Here is a 16,785-nt window from a genome sequence, read left to right on the forward strand (position 1 = left end):
CAGGAGCTCAGAGGCAACGTGACTGAAGGAAGTACCTTCTAGTTTGTCCTTCCTGACAGTATTCAGTTTTATCACTTTTTAATTATTCTCCTGAATTTTTCACTGACTTAGACTTGGTTTTTGTATACAGTCATATGATACTTGTTCCCTGTGCTCTGGTTTATCTCCTTATGTATTTCAGTCTTCTTATTGATTCCTTATGTTATTCCAGTCAAAACAGGATTGCTACAGGCTGTTTAGGGCGGCTGTTGAAGTTATAAGATGGTAAAACTCAGAATGGACCAGCTGGGGTGTATGTGTAGTAAAGAATTTACTTGTTGAATCACTGTTCTTCATGAAGTAAAATACTTCATGCAAAAGCTTGCTACTGTACCAACAGAATTCTTAATTTTTATTTTAAACCACTTTAATTCCTGTGTGGTCAGAAGGCTGTAATCATGCGCCATTTAAAAAATCTGTGGGAGAATGTCAGCAGTGTCAGCTGGTTTAATCCTAAAACTGTACCAAGTATATTTGCCTACATATACTCCCTCTCCACAAAGAAATGTATTTCCTAAGACAATCTACTTGGGCATATGCCAGGCCCTGCAAAAGTTGAGTTAAAACAGACATTTTTTAATATTTCAGCATCAAGAGATAGCCAGTCAAGTTCATCAAAGCAGAAGAAAAAGTCAAAGTCACAACAGTACAAAGGACACAAAAAAAGTAGGTAATAAAGTGATACGTGTGTTTTACCCTCCTGTTGGAAAGCTGTGCCTTTCAGGAAGTGTTTGCTACTGTTTTAAATGCTGTTGCCAAGTGAAACATTTCAAACTTTAAAGTGTATTATGGCATATTGAGAGTTATATTTTTGTAGTACAAAGTAAAATAAAATGCAAATGAAGGTGGTAGTATAATGGTTCTGATATTTTCAGCAACCTTGGTTGCAGTTTCTACTTAATTTACTCAATTTTATGCCGTTTCATATAACCTTTTTGTCTCAGAAATTAGAGGTATAACTTTAATGTCTTGTTCAACAAAATAAGGAAGATGATATATTTTATTCAACTGTCCATAGAACAACATAACTGTTGCAGTCTCCAGCATCACAGGCAACATTCTCCAGTTCAAAGTAGAAAATTATGACTTTTTTAAAGGCTGCTGGATTGGATAAGAGGGTTAATGTTGAACCTCAGATCTGAAGAAATTGTGTTTGAAAAGGAGATCAGAAGAGAATGTTGGGGCCAGTATTCCCTCTAAGCTGAGTTAGTGTGAGCTAGCTCACAGTTTTTTAGCCTCCAGCTCACACATTTTTGTCCTAGCCTGGGAAGGAGGGCTCCAGAGCAAACTGATTGATGCAGCAGCCCAATCACTCGCTCACAACTTTAATGCCAGTAGCTCACAAAGTAGATTTTTTGCTCACAAGACTCCACAGCTTAGAGGGAACATTGGTTGGGGCAAACATTCTCCTGTCGACTAACATTGTCGTACAGGATTATAATCTGTTTTGCTTGGTGTGATCTTTGTCCTATTATATTGTCCAAGAGTACTTCGTGTTAGTTACAATGGCCAACTATTAATGTATGGTGCCCTCACCTATGAGAGGTGTGAAAAACAGTGCAGTCCTAAGCAGGTTTATACCATTCTAAACGCATTGACTTTAGTGGACTTAGGAGAGTATAACTCTGTTTAGGATCGCACTGTAAGCATTCATTCTTAGGGACAAAAAGGAACTAGATGTCTGTTAATCATTTCAGCAGGCCAGAGATTCAGTTTGTAGTGCAAGGTTGAAACTGATCCTATACATTCCCAATTATGTGTGATTTCATTCCAACACAGCATTAAACAGAATGACTACTCAACTGCAGTAGCTAGCGACCCTTTCCCAACTGAACTCAGAAGCTTATATATCTCTACGGAGGGAGAAGGCCCATCCTGCTTTCCTGTTGCTGGCACACCAATTAGAGAACTTATGCAACAGATCAGAAGTAGTGTACTTTTGCTATATTTAAATAGGTTTTTAGTAGACTAAAATAAATATGTTGAGGCTATGCAAGACTTATTACCCCGTAATGGTTTGGCAATCAGATATGCATTCACATATCTGAAACATTTCTGGTGTTTTTGGTACATAGTCTAGAAACCCTGCACATTGGTGGACTTTGAAAATAGGTATCTAGAGACTGTAGGATGAAATTTCCCAAATTTCTGTTCCATTCTTTGCCAATTACCTAGCCCTCCCCTTTGTTTACCCTTGGTAAACTGCCATCATCTAGGTTTTCCAAGCAGCTTAAAAGTTTTTATTAACCTTCTCTTATAGCAATATTATTTGTGCTATTCTGGTTACATTAGCTAGTATAGTGCATAAACAGGCACCATGTAAAAGACCCCGGCACAGAACAGTACTTAAAAAGCCAGACTGCTTTATTACAAAGGGAATTATAGATTGTTTGGAATTGGAGGTAAAAAGCAGGAAATCTTCTAAAATGATAAAAGTGTAAAAATTCAAAAAAATAAAGCGTTGTGTGAGTTAACATCTTTACCCAGGAGGGATCAAATTGACTTGGTTATGAGAAAAATCCTTTGTTCAAGCCATTTTGATATGTAGATGTCTACATACTGTCCTCAGAGAGGAGGATGTTTCTGTAATGAGCTCTGGAATCTTTCCAGACAGAAGAATATGCTAATGTGAATCTCTTAAATTAGTCATCTTTATCTTCTGCATTTGTTCTGTTGGATTGAAAGTGTGTTCAACCAACACTGATAAAGGGCTGTTCAGCCAGTAAGATGGACTGGCCAGTTTCTCTGTCAGAAGTGTAGACAAACAAGGTGTTCAAATGTCATGCGTTGTAGGGAGAGACTGTCTCATCTGGCATCTGTGTTGTAAGAATGCATTTCTGATTGCCTGGATGAGATAGATTTCTGTCATAGAAAATTAGTTGTGTAAACTTTAGAAATACCCACAAGATAGGCTGTTTCTGTTCCATCTTGTTTAGAATTTGTCTAGTCAGTGATCAATATCTCATGGGTTCCATGGGAAAAATATTTCATGGGTTCCATGGGAAAAAATGTGGAAACATGAATTCAGTTTATACTCAAATGAAAAATCAGGTATAGATTTGATGTTCTCATAATCAGCCATAATTAGCATATGGCTTGTTTTGTCTTTCTCTCACCCCAGTTTATTAGAAACAATTAAATTCTCTATCGATGTATGAAATTCCTCCATGTGCTGTTGAAGTAGAGTGTACAAATTGGAAAAAATATGGAAAGGTATACACAAAATTAGATAGGTGCACACTTGGAGACCATTGAATCGATAATGACAGCATCATCCTTAATATTCACACAAGTTCATTGTTAATACTGTCTTAGTTATCATTGTATGCATGTCCAAAATTACAAGGCTAGAAGAAAGCTTAACTCCTAAGCCAGGCTCTACAAGAATGCTGGTACTTGCCATTCTTTCTGTTTATCTTCTGAGGTTTCATACCTTATGTGAAGAATCCTCTGATTTTCTGGGACAGAGAAATTAATTCATTACAACTCTGTAATATTAGAACTCTAGGACAACGAACTTAAATAGGGCCCCTTGTTTCAGCCACTTCAGTATTCTGTCTCACTATGCTATCTTAAGTTGTCTCTCTTGAACTCACCCCTGTCTTTTTACATATATGAGGCTTAGGTGGAGCATAACTTACTTGCTTTATTTCACAAGTGGTCTGACTTGCTTCTTTGACCTCTGAACTGCAGTTTGCTAATGAAGAATTAGCAATGTTCTTAAATTGCTTCTGCGCGAAAGTGTAGCTCCCATTACAGTGGGTTGCTGGCCAAGTGCTCAAAGACGGAAGCAACAAGTCTAACTTATTCCCCACTGTGGAGATTTCTTATGCTATTGATATTTTCTAAGCCAAAATGCTGTCATGTTCATATTGTTCTTCCATTAAGGATTGCACTGGTTTATGTTAGACAAGGAATTTTATATCTCTACACTTAAATGCTCAATAGCCTATTCTCAAATTATGCCTAAAATAGACACTTGCTGTCTTGGAAGATAATAGCAGTGGTTTTCAAAATCTGCCTGGAAAATATAATTTGCTATTGAACGTTACAAAGGACAATCTTTTAAACCTTTCTGAGGCTCTAAAGTAGTGGTGTCAATCTGAAGTCTTGAAGCCTTTGCATATAGCTTTAGTTTGTGGTAGAAAGCAATGGCAAAGGTGAATACCCACAGTTTAGGGGATGTCGACTGCTTAAATTAGTACCAGTACAAAATCCTGTACTTCTAACTTCAAGAAGCTGTGAACCAGAGCGTCTAGATTAATACAGAATAGTGGCTTCTTACTTGAACATTTAAATTTATAAAGGGAATTCTCATGTTCCATTTTTTTTTAATCGATACAATATCTTGGCTTAGTAGGAATTCAGTTGTGATAATATGGTGCGATGGATTCAGGGTTTTCATAGTACTTGTTTGTGCTTGTACGGCCTGCAACAGAAACCCTTTATGCCATTTTTATACACTTTATGTACTGTTGTCTGAAATTTTTAGTTTTGTGACCAGATTACCATCTGCTTTGTTATTACCAGGTCTTGCTTCTTTCACATCAGAGAAGATAGGGTATGACCTTTCATGAATATTTGAGTAGATAGTGTCTTTTGATGCACTGTAGAACATCACTCATGGTTTACAAAATGAGTTTTGAATGGATAGGCCTTATAACAGTGAAGAGATGCGTTGCTCATATGTCTTACTCTTTCATCATGAGCAAGGACTAATATTGCTAAGTTCTAAAAATTGGGTTTTTCTGAACTTCTGAGAACATTCTAAAGATAACCAAAGGAACAGGCTGTAAATTTAAAAATGAGATCTCTGGACTGTCATCTCTGTGACTCTTATAGGAAAGGAACTGTACTGTAACCTTCAGTAAAGTACAGCACATTTTACTTTATTCTTAATTTTAAGAAGATATCGACAATTCTCTGATGTTCATCTCTAATAAAAACTCATGTACGTGTCTTTATCCTTTAACCAAACTGCAGTTCCAGCTCTATTCCTATTGGTTCAGTACACAAATTCTTAGCCTCAGGTTTTTTTTACTAATGACAACGTTATCTAATGAGCTGTAGTACAGGTTCTGTCTTAGTAGTGTAATTCAATTGAACATAGCCTCCTTACATAGATAACCAGAAAAGCACAGACTGAAATGTTGGAAATGTAATTTGCTTAAAATACATGTATGGTCAAAGACCTGAATTTAGTGCTGCTTTGGATTAATTTTTGTGACATTTGACAGCATTTTTTCCATGGTCTCTGGGTGGCTGTTCCATATATTTAAAGGGTAGCTTCTCAGAGCTAGTTAAGCATATTTTGTATGCTTGTCAAGGGGCAAGTGCTTGCAGACCAGTTCTCAGTTTCTGCCTCACTAAATAAACTTGGGATGAATTTATCAAATGAGAAATATCTGTGGTTTTCTGGTTTTAAGCCAATTAGCATATAAGTGTTTATAGAACAGTAAAATCATAAGCTAAAGAGAATATAAACTGATTTTTTTCACTCTTGCCTTAAAGTATTTTCCCCAAATAAGCCATTTTATTAATGTTTGTTATAAGCCAGTTTATGTTTTCAATATAAGATAGTTTATTAATGTTTAAGAAAGCTATAAGCTAAAATAATCAGAATGTGGTGCTCTACAAGTGCATCTCATCCTGTCTGAGGCTCTGGTAGTATCTTGCTTGCTGTGCCAGCCTTACCTTTCAGTAGAATCCATTGAAAGTTTAGATATAAACAGAGATATCCATCAATCAGATAAACATCAGCTGAAGCCTTTCTTGGTAGGTCATTAGTTTTGAGTTGCCTTCATGCACTTTTATCTAAGTGTTTACTTTAGTTTGACTTGATATTTAGAGAGGAAGATACCAGTTGGGAAGAAGCCTGTCAGTTTGTCGAGCGTCCCTATGACAGGTGGGGCACGGAGGAGCTTCTCTGGTGGTGAAGAGTTGACTCCTCCTCAGTATCGAACTCTTCCAGCACAGACAGCCCCGGAGGCCTGCCAGCCTCCCAGGACTAGCAGAGAGTTCAGTCCCAGCCTCAAAACAGGTAATTGGTCATGTAAAAACAAACCAACCGCTCCTCTTATGGGAGGGTAAGTTGACTGAGGACCAAGCGTGGTCAGGCATAAAACATGCTGACTCATTGCCGCCCTCACTTTTCATTAAAAATAGAAAGAACACATTCATTTCCTCTGGTTATGCATCAGCCCATCTCATTGAATTAATCATAAGTGTGGAGTCCCTTTTTACGCTTCTTCAGAATCTTGTACAAGGATTTTGGTGACTTGGCTATAATGCTTCTATACCATATTTAAAAATTAGCAACCATGCTCAAAAGGGGAAAAATAATTAGAGGTGTTTTTCAGTTAACTTACTGAATTAAAATGGTTAAGAAACAATAGGGTTAATACTTGTTTCTCTTTTAAAGCTTGGATATCAGACCCAAGCAGATAGCTGATTGCATTGGAACTTCAGGCAGAGCATCTGTTTTAGCAAGCATAATAAGTTTAAACTTAAATGTATTTTCACATTTTTAAAAAATCTGAGAGCCACATGGCCTTTTGACTTGCTCCCAAAATAAGTATGAGTTCTAAAATATAAATGCATTAAAATAAAATGTTGAGGTAGTAAATAAAAAAGGAGTGAACATTGAATACAGATTATTTAAGGTTGATACAGATGTCGTCTTTCAGATGTAGGAGAACTAGATGATATGTATGTAGTGCATTCTATAAAAGTGATTAGTGTAGACAGATGCTTAGCAAAAATTGGTGTATTTTAAGATATTGCTTATTAGTCTAAGCCAATGTGTCACTTGCATACGCAGAATTCCTCTGACCAGTAAATGTTTCGCAGTCACTTTAGTGGAGGTGCAGCTGCTTGTGAGCACAAGAGCAAAGGGATTGGCATGTGAGCAAGTTGTAGCCCTTTCCAAGAGAAGTTATTGCTAATTTCTCTTGTAAGTATGCAAGTTTGTTTAAACTTCAGATGGCTTTTTGGCTGAACACTTACATTGGGGTCATTAAAGCTTCCTAGGAGAGTTCATAAAATAGGCATATTTTTGTTGCCCAGCTAGACTTTCCTTTTTTGCAAAGGTGACAGCAAATTCCACCTAGGGCAAAATTCTCTGGATTTTGAGGGAGTTTTTTCCCCTGGGTGGAACCTGCTTCAGATCTTTTTCGGAATCCGTAAGGGGTTCTTTTTGAGTCCGTCTCTTGGCATCTACAGAGCTTGTTCAGGGCAAAATGATGCCATGTACCGGTGACTGCATTGCTGTGTCCCAGCAGAGAAGGCCTAAACTGCACAATGTATAGAGACCCTTGATTCAAGTTATGGTGTTGGAGCAGATAAAGACTAACAGAAGACCTGATATTCCATGGAAGTCAGTGCCTGGATTGGGGCACGTTAATTGATCCATGGAATTCTTTCATACCAATTCCTGGTTTTTAAACCTTCCCTACTTCATGAGTAGTTTACATAATGACTAATAGAAAAAAGGCTCAACACCTGTCAACAGCCCTCTTATGAACAGAAATAACTTGCTCTATTTTCCAGTAAGTATGCTGAAGACATCCACCCTTTTTAAAACAACAGTTATCAGGAACCTAAATACCGATCATTATACATCCCCATTTTCTTGTCCTCCTAACATCTCTGCAGGTATATTGCTGGGTGATAATTTATTTTGCTATTTTAACAGCTATTTTTGCTTCCTGAACGATACATGCTACTAGTTTTATTTTAAATGTTAACAGTAATAGAATTGTTGCATTTCAGCCCTGAAAATGTGTAACCTTAGTCCAATTTTCTTGAGAGAATGATCTCCTGAAGAATATGTAGTGTCTCCAAACTAGTTCCATTTTCAATATATTTTGTCTTCTTAAGTAACACAATGGGATTGCTATTCATCAACCATTTAGGGAGTTAGAAAGGAAGACAACTGCTGCAGTTCATTGAGTTTATGAAGGCTAGGAACAAACTTTGCATGTATCTGCATCTCTTTTGCCTTCAGAGAATTTTCTTCACCTAAATCCAGAAAGTTGTGTAAAATATGTAGTTATTTATATCATCTTTTAAATGTTGAAGGAGTATGACCTTGGGGTGTGGTTCATCAACAAGTATCCCTTTCTCTAGCTATTCTGAAGATGTATACTATAGTTCGCTTAACAGAAAAAGCAAATATTTGTTGGAAGGCATGAAGTGAAACCTCTGCAGTTCCTGTCAACACTTCCTTAAAGTAGTTCTCTGAACTGCCCATAGGTCTTCATGCAAGTGTATTAGAAGCTTCTCTTGTTCACATGTGAAATACCCATTTTCAGATTGTATTTGTAAAACAGCATTGGCATTGTAAGGTCTTTAAGGAAAAGCAAGTGTCTGATGGTATTACTTTATTTTAATTGTGATTTACATTTTTAGATATCATACTCTTAACAGGCATTCGGGAAGTGAACAGCAGAGTTTTTGATCACTAGTAGTAGCAGCTTCAGTGTTTTATCTGAAAACTGTAGTCTTCCCAGTGTGCAAAACTGAGTTTGCCAAAAATTCAAGCATTGAATACAGATGTCAACACATTTTCATATATCTTTTGTTCTGTGCCTACCCTTAGCAAAAGGGCTCTACAGATTTTAATTAGCAGGTTGACCCCAAGCTTGAAGGCAACTTTTATGCCCTTTGTCAGTGCACCACTCCTTTTCTATTGCTGTGCTTATTAGATTTATTTAACTTTTATATGCTGTTTTTCTCCAAAGAGCTCAAGGCAACTTACATGGGTTTCCACAGTGGCTCTTCCATCAGTGAGTTTACTATATCAAAACTATCTGAGCAAGGCTGCTGTGTTTTATGCCTTCACACCATGCCCATTATGTCTGTGAGGCAGACAAATGTTAAAGACACACAGCATGACTAGATCACAAAAAAAAAGAAAAGAAAAAAGAATTTGAACTACCCAGAACACTGGGTCCCATGTGTTTGAGTTGCATCACAGGGAAGTGACTTCTCATGAAAAAATGGAGCAAGAGGGAGAAAAGCTTTCCATGCTATAAGTCTCTTGGGTGGGGAGAGAGTGTGAGGGAGAACCTTCTTGACTGGGAGGGAGAATCTTCCCTCCATCCTCCATGTAAGTGTGTCTCCTTTCTCTTGGTCATCTGAATCTAGTAAACCTAAGTGGATGCTTAATAGGCAAAGTTAAAGTAGGTTATGTGATCTTTTCTCTGTAGTAAGGGTAAACCAGCATGTCATTCAGGCTTGCTTAGGCTACCCCAACATCATTGCCTTAATCTGAGGGTGGCAAAAAGAGCACCTGTTACAACCAGCTGCTGGAGACCAGGGCAATCAATCTGCAAGGCTGCAGGGAGATTCCTGTTCCATCTGCAGGCCTAATAGAGAAAGGAATCTCTATGGGACACGGACAAGATGCCAGAATTTCAGCGTTCCAGTAATGTACGTGAACCTGGGCTGTTCTTCCTGCCTCCTGATTTCCTTCTGTCTTTAGAGTCCAGGAGGCTGCTGAGTGCCTTTCTACTCCATAAGTCATAAGCAACATAGCTTCTTATGAGCGCCATCTAAGCAACTACTCAGTGTACTAAGTTGCAGTGGTAGCTGCATGCAATGCCAACAGTGGGTCTCCAGGTCTACTCGTGAGAAAGACACATGGATCAAGGCCCTTGATGTTTCCCCCCCTGGGTTCTAGCCTTGCTTAGACAAAACCATACAGGAGGAGATCGCCAGTTCTGGCAAGGTAGAGATGGAAAGTGGCTCAAAAATGGTGGTCACAGTCACAGAACAGACCAAAAAAAGGGAGGAAAAAACTGTGAAGTAATTGTGCTAGAAAATATTTAAATAACAATCACAAAATTCTTAAATGTGTACCAAAAATCTGCATATGTAAATGCACAGAGGCAGCTGAAATTGGTGAGATTGACGATGATCTCCGGAATGTTCTCTCATTTCTTTTTTTTTTTTAATAAAGGTTTTATTGGCTCCCCTAAAAAGGGGAGGTATTTCGCTTAAAAGAAAAAAAGGGAGGGGTAGACAGTGGGAGAAAGAGAAAGCTGAGTGATATATAAACTGGTAAATTAAACTGTTAGTAATGTCCAATTAATCTTCTTGGGCTTCTTCTGTGTGTTGCCAAACTTCTTTTCTTAGTCCTGTTACATGTATTCTCTGTTAGTATGTTAGTAATGTTCCTTTGAGATTCTGTTAATAAAAAGGGTCTCTTCTGTGCACATCCAGAACCGCTTCTTTGCGTGCTGGGTACTTTTACTATCGCTGACGTGGAGGAGCTTCCTCTGTTGTCTCTGTTGTCTTCTCCTTCCGGCTTGTTAGATCCTCCTTCGGGTTGTTGTTAATACGCTCAGTTCATGTACTATAAATCCTCTTCCTTTCATGCCCCGGAGGTCCCCATTTTCGAGAATGGTATCAATTTCATTTTCGCTTTTATATTCGCTCCCAGACTCTCTATGGGTCCTCCTCGCAATTGTTGACTTATAAGCGCTTATCAGGCACTTCTCGCTGTCACAATTCCAACTTATCTTTTTTGCAAAACTCCCGTCGGATTCACAGCCATAAACAGTCCAAACATTCAACAGCCGGCTCTTGCACACAAACAAACGCCCAGACGGAAGTCCCTCCCTCCTTCTCCGCTCGCTTTTGCCCAGCTCCGACATCTTTTCTTTTTTGTTTACTTTTAGAAAGTTCTTAAAATGTGCTCCAGAGAGACAAGCTTCTCGCTTTCAAATACATCAAAGGAAAACATCACTGTCCGCTCAATTCATCCCCCCCCTCCTTTTCTTTTTCGCTTGTATAGATGGAGGATTAACCTCTTCGCCTTTTTCGCTGGGAGGGGGGGGAAACAATTTTCAGTTCTTTTTCTCTGCATTTTGACAACTCACAGTTAAGCCGATCTTTTCTTTTTCTTTTCCACTTTTGCGGATGGTCGCTTTATCACTCGGTGACGTCTGGTGGCTCCGCTAAACCCCGTTCGGGGTCGCTCACGCAGCAAGGTCCATTGGGGCAGGGCATGGCGGGAGCCTCGCTCTCCGACCTCTCGGTCGAAAGAGCGACTCCCCCCTAGTGCGCCCTAAAGCGCCCCGGATCCGAGCTCCTCTCTTCTGAGGGGCTCGTTCGGGTCTCCGCTCGCGCGGATTCCCTCCTCCACCGCGGGCGGGCGAGGCGCCCTCGGGAGCGACCCGAGGAAGCGTCCGCCATGCGCGGGAGCCAGACCGGAAGCCCCGGAATGTTCTCTCATTTCAATACTATTCTTCTTCCGAATGTGGATCAAAGCAGCGACTCTTGGTCTGTTATTTCAACAAGTACGTATCAACAATTTCATTAATTTTCACCGATGTGAAAGCTTGTATAATGCCTTTGCCCTAGGAACGTTCTTTCAGAGAGTCTCTTACAACTATGTTATGATACATCGGTGAAAATTATTCTGCTGGATAACCTTGGGCAAACCATGGTTCTGGCATAGCTGTTCTTGAAAAAGAGCAGTTTCTGTCAGAGCTCTCTCAGCCCCACCTACCTCATAGAGTGTCTGTTGTGGGAAGGGAAAGGAGTTTGTAAGCCGCTCTGAGACTCCCTTGGGTAGTGAAGGGTGAGCCGCTCTGAGACTCCTTTGGGTAGTGAAGGGCGGGGTATAAATCCAATCTCTTCTTCTACCACAAGGAAACTGTCAAGATCATAACATGGGTGGAAAAAAACCTGACATCACCAAACAAGCTTCAAGTGAATTGGTGCTCCACCATGTTTCTTCTTCCATTGGCCAAGGCGATCGAGGTTTAACATCCCAGTGGCCAAGTGACCTTATGTTTGCCTATCCCCCCCCCCCATCCCAGTTTCTTCAAAATTGGTCAGGAAGATCAAGGACCAGAAAGCAACACTCCTAGTACTAGAACCATATTGTCCTCAGTGACCATGATTCTCTGACCCTCAGGATAGGGCAAAGCAACCACAGCTAACGCTCCCAGTATCACCAGACATGCTTCAACAAGGTCCGGTATGGCTTCCACATTCAGGATGGCTGTGTTTAACTGCTTGGAGATCAAGGGAGGTGACCTTTGTCTAGGCTTTTTGGCAAGATGTCCTCCGCCTCAGAGGGAGAATAACCATTGGACACTTACCGTGAAGGGTCCTTCTCCTCTGAGGAAAGGAGGACATCTTGTCCCTCCCAAAGTCATCATCAACCTAGTTATTCAGCAGGTACACTTCTTGTCTCACAAGTTCTGTTTGCCTGTTTTTTTCCTTATCTAGGTTGTCGCTCTGTTCTTGTCTGTTTGTTCTCTTTCCTTGAATTGACTTTACAGTCTTACTGCTTTCGAAGTTACCCAAGCTGAAGAGGGCAACTCCCAGAGGCAAGAGACAGAAAGTTAGAAAAAAATGTACCTGCCTCCCTGATTGGATGGTAGGAATCACCCAGTAAGATGTCCTCCTTTCCTCAGAGGAGAAGGACCCTTCATGGTAAGTGTCCAGTGGTCATTTTGGCCATTTATCAGCTAATGACGCTACTAGTGATGTATGTGTTTGGTACAGTGCATACATAAGCACCCATATTTTCATCTTATTTAGTGTGAAATTAGAGCTCGTTGACATGATGGAGATGCAGAATGAAGAAATGTAATTTCATAGGGTTTTCATAGGGTTTGTGCAGTGGGAATTTCCTCTTCCCTCTACAGCCTCCTGGACTCCCTGAAATTCTCCTTCAAGGTATCCTTACAAACAGCATGGAGATGTAGTGGAGGTCTGCAGTAGGATGGATGAATTGACAAAAGTTTCCCCTGTCCTTTGCCAACAGATATGCCACTGCACTGGCACCATTACTGTTGTGGCAGTGAGAGAGCATCATTGTGGATCCAGTCTATAGTGATTTAAGTTGTTGTTTTGTGTAATGGTGGCATCAATAATACACTATCTCTTTTGCTACCTACAAACTTGCTAGAACAAGCTTTTTGGCAGATTATTCACATGTTGGCAGAGTCCCAGCAGCTGTGTCTAAGTAATACACTTTTCCTCAGTTATCTTTTACTAATTTATGAAATCTGAAATAAATAATAGGTGAAAGTAGGGCTTAACATTAAAGTTAGAAAACTGCATTTCTCTTTTCACAATAAATACAAGTCATGACTTGTTCATGTTTTTAGCTTTAATGTGGCACACATACCTAACTAGTGAAGCTGCTATCTGGAAAAGGATGGTGAATTCAGATGTCTACCGAAGTTGTGTCCGTCCGTCCCCAAACTGACAACCCACGTCCCCAAACTGACAACCCACTTAACATGCAAACCCTTTTGAAGAGCACACAGGGTGTCATACCCAGCTACAAGACTTTACTGAGTTTGAGACAAACTAAGAATTTTATTTTCTAAACTTTTCTAATTACTTCCTTCATTGAAGAGATAGCATAGGTTGAACTGTAGTAGAGAGGAAGTGGGTATGTCATGAATATGATAATTTAGTGACCTTGAAATGCTGAACGAACATGGTCTGACCAAAAAAAAAATCCTGTTTGTGTTGGTAATGTTTAAAGTGGGGTCCATGGTTTGAGACACTGATTCTTGGATGTCTTGTCTCATAAACTCGAGCTTCATAGGGTCCCCTAGAGCTCCATAGTACAGGAGTTAAACTCCTGTCAGCAGTGTTCCCTCTAAGCTGAGTTAGTGTGAGCTAGCTCACCATTTTTAAGCCTCTGGCTCACACATTTTTGTCTTTGCTCAGGAAGGGTGGCTCCAAAACAAACTAATCTATGCAGTAGCCAAATCGCTCACTCACAGCTTTAATGCCAGCAGCTCACAAAGTAGAATTTTTGCTCACAAGACTCCATAGGTTAGAGGGAACATTGGCCATGACCATAGAAAAAGTTTACTGCTGCCTTGAGCCATAATCAAGATGTTTATTGTACTGAAAGGGCATTTAAAAGTGTCTTACAGTTGATGTGAAGGTAACTGCTGTTGTGACATATAGCCCCAAAGGCCTGGTTAGACATGACAAAGAATGAGGCAGGTGGGACAGTCTCTCCTGCAAGGTCATATTTTGCTATGTATGTCAGTTTGCCTCTATATTACTTATTTGATCTTCCCTTAGGCTTCTTCCCCTTTTATTGGGTGACATGTCACTTTAGAACTAGCTGCTGAACTGGTACAGTGTTGGATGTTTACTGCAGAATGAAGAAATGTAATTTCATAGCAGGAAATCTCATTTTAATGTATTTTCCTTGATCAAAAGGATTGTTAGCCAAGAAGAGGGTTATATATGTACAGCCTGACAACAGGCAACTGACTGAAGGATTTAGCTATTCTGATGAAGTCTCGGGCTCTTGTAGGACGACAAAAGAAAGGGAGTCTATTTTAATCTGAAGGCGTGGAGGACAAACCATGGAAATGTTGGGAAGAGCCAAAAGTTTACATTGGCTACACAGAATGTATAATTATCGTGTCCACATTTTTAATACTTGATTTTTTAAAAAATGTTTAGCAGAAGAATGTCTGTCAATAAGGAAGATGATATAGAATCGTACTAAGAGAGAAATCAAGTGGCCTGTATTTTTTAGTAAGGTTCCAAGTAGCATCAGGTTGAACTTTGAAACTGCACCACAACAGACTCCTTTGTAATGTTTAAAAAGTCACTTCTGTCAGTGTTTGCTTTAATCCAGTATGGCAGTTCACATTACAGAGATCAGTTGAACTCGCCACCTTGTCATCAACAATAGCAACGAATGTCGGGACGAGAAAAGCAGAAACAAACCTTAGAATATTACATCACCGGATGAATTTAATCTTGTCCCGAGAAATTGCCAAAAACATAGAATTTGCTAAACAACACTTCTTCGAGAACGCCAATAAGCCAACTAGGTGGCTGGCATATAGATTAAAGAAACAGGAAGAAAAGAGGATTATAAAGATTCTTAGAGATAAAGATGGAGTTGAAAAGTTTAAATCTGAAGAATTAAAAAATATAACTGAAGATTTCTATGGGAAACTATATAGACAAGATAAACAGGAAATAGATCTGATAAAGAGATACCTTGATTTCACGAATACAAAAATGTTTAACGAGGAACAAGTAAATGTGTTGAACAAACCTATAACGGTGGAGGAAATTACGGAGGCAATAAGAAAGATGAAAAAGAATAAATCCCCAGGCCCAGACGGAATATGTGCAGAGATATACCAAAAGTATGAAGAGCAGATTACCCCAATATTAAAAGAATTACTGCAGAATATAGCCATTACAGGGGAAATCCCTGAGTCTTGGAATCAAGCTATAATAACACTCATACATAAACCAAACTCAGATAATCAAGACATAAAGAACTATAGACCGATTTCATTATTAAATTCAGATTACAAAATCTTTGCCTCCATACTAGCAATGAGAATGAAGATAATATTAAACCAAATAATACATCAAGATCAAGCGGGATTCCTACCAAGAAGATATCTTAAGAATAATATTAGAATGGTACTAAACATTTTAGAGTACTATGAAGAACACCCAAATAAGGAATTGGCACTAATATTTCTGGACGCAGAGAAAGCGTTCGATAATGTGAATTGGGAATTTATGCTTCAAAAACTGGAAAGATGGAATTGTGGCAAGACCTTCCTAACAATGATTAGAGCTATATATAATAAGCAATCGGCGAAAGTGCAAATTAACAATGATATGACGCGAGATATAGAAATTCAAAAAGGTACCAGGCAAGGCTGCCCTTTATCTCCATTGTTATTTATCTTTACTTTGGAAACGCTAACTGAACAAGTGAGAGAAAACATTGCAATCAAAGGACTAAGAGTCAAGGGTGAAGAATATAAATTACAAGCATACGCAGATGATTTGGTTTTCATATTAGACACCCCAGCAGAATCAATCACAAACTTGATACATGTAATAGAAGAATATGGTCAAGTGGCCGGGCTGAAAATTAATTTTAAGAAAACCAACATCTTAACGAAAAACTGCTCAAAATTAGAAAATGTAAAGATCCAAGAACTATCAAAAATGGAAATAGTCAAAAAGATCAAATACTTAGGTATAACGATATCAAACCGAAATATTAGACTTGTAGAAGACAACTATAACAAGCTACTTAATGAAACTAGAAAGGATCTAGAAAGGTGGAAAGACCTAAAACTATCCATGATGGGCAGAATTGCTGCTGTGAAGATGAACATTTTACCTAGGTTCATTTTTCTGGCCCAAAATATACCAATTCTAAGAAAGACACTATATTTCAAAGACCTCGAAAAGACATGTAATAAATTTATATGGGATAATAAAAAACCAAGAATCAACTGCAAATATCTGCAGGACAAAAAAGAGACGGGTGGTTTCGGAGTGCCGAATTGGAATTTATATTACAAAGCATCAGCACTCGTATGGATTAAAGACTGGATAACATAAGAAAACCCTAGATTGTTAAAATTGGAAGGACATGATTTAGCGTCAGGATGGCACAAATATATCTGGTATGATGAAGGTAGAACACCAAAGAACTTCACGCACCACACGATAAGGGGAGCCTTAATAGGTATTTGGAAGGAAATAAAATCAAAATACTATCTAAAAACACCTAAATGGGTAGCACCGATCGAAGCGGAAATGCTACCAACCCTGATGGAGAAAAGGTGGCAAGTCACATATGAAGATCTACTAGATGACAATGAAAATCTAAAAAGTGCAGATCAATTAGACAAGCAAAAAGCGAAACTCACTTGGTGGGATATAATGCAATTAAATTCAAGATATAACAGAGATAAA

At 39.0% G+C, this 16,785-nt stretch overlaps 1 protein-coding gene across 1 annotated transcript in view; it reads left to right on the forward strand.

Moving 5' to 3' along the window:
* Positions 1–16,785, forward strand: part of MBTD1 (mbt domain containing 1) — an 82,653-nt gene that overhangs the window by 51,005 nt on the left and 14,863 nt on the right. Inside the window, exon 15 of the mRNA XM_015420363.1 lies at positions 628–705. Coding sequence (XP_015275849.1) covers positions 628–705 — 78 coding nt within the window. The remainder of the gene's footprint in view (positions 1–627; positions 706–16,785) is intronic.

The sequence above is a fragment of the Gekko japonicus genome, unplaced genomic scaffold, assembly GCF_001447785.1.
Source record: "Gekko japonicus isolate JY-2015 unplaced genomic scaffold, Gekko_japonicus_V1.1 scaffold360, whole genome shotgun sequence".
Classification (NCBI taxonomy): domain Eukaryota; kingdom Metazoa; phylum Chordata; class Lepidosauria; order Squamata; family Gekkonidae; genus Gekko; species Gekko japonicus.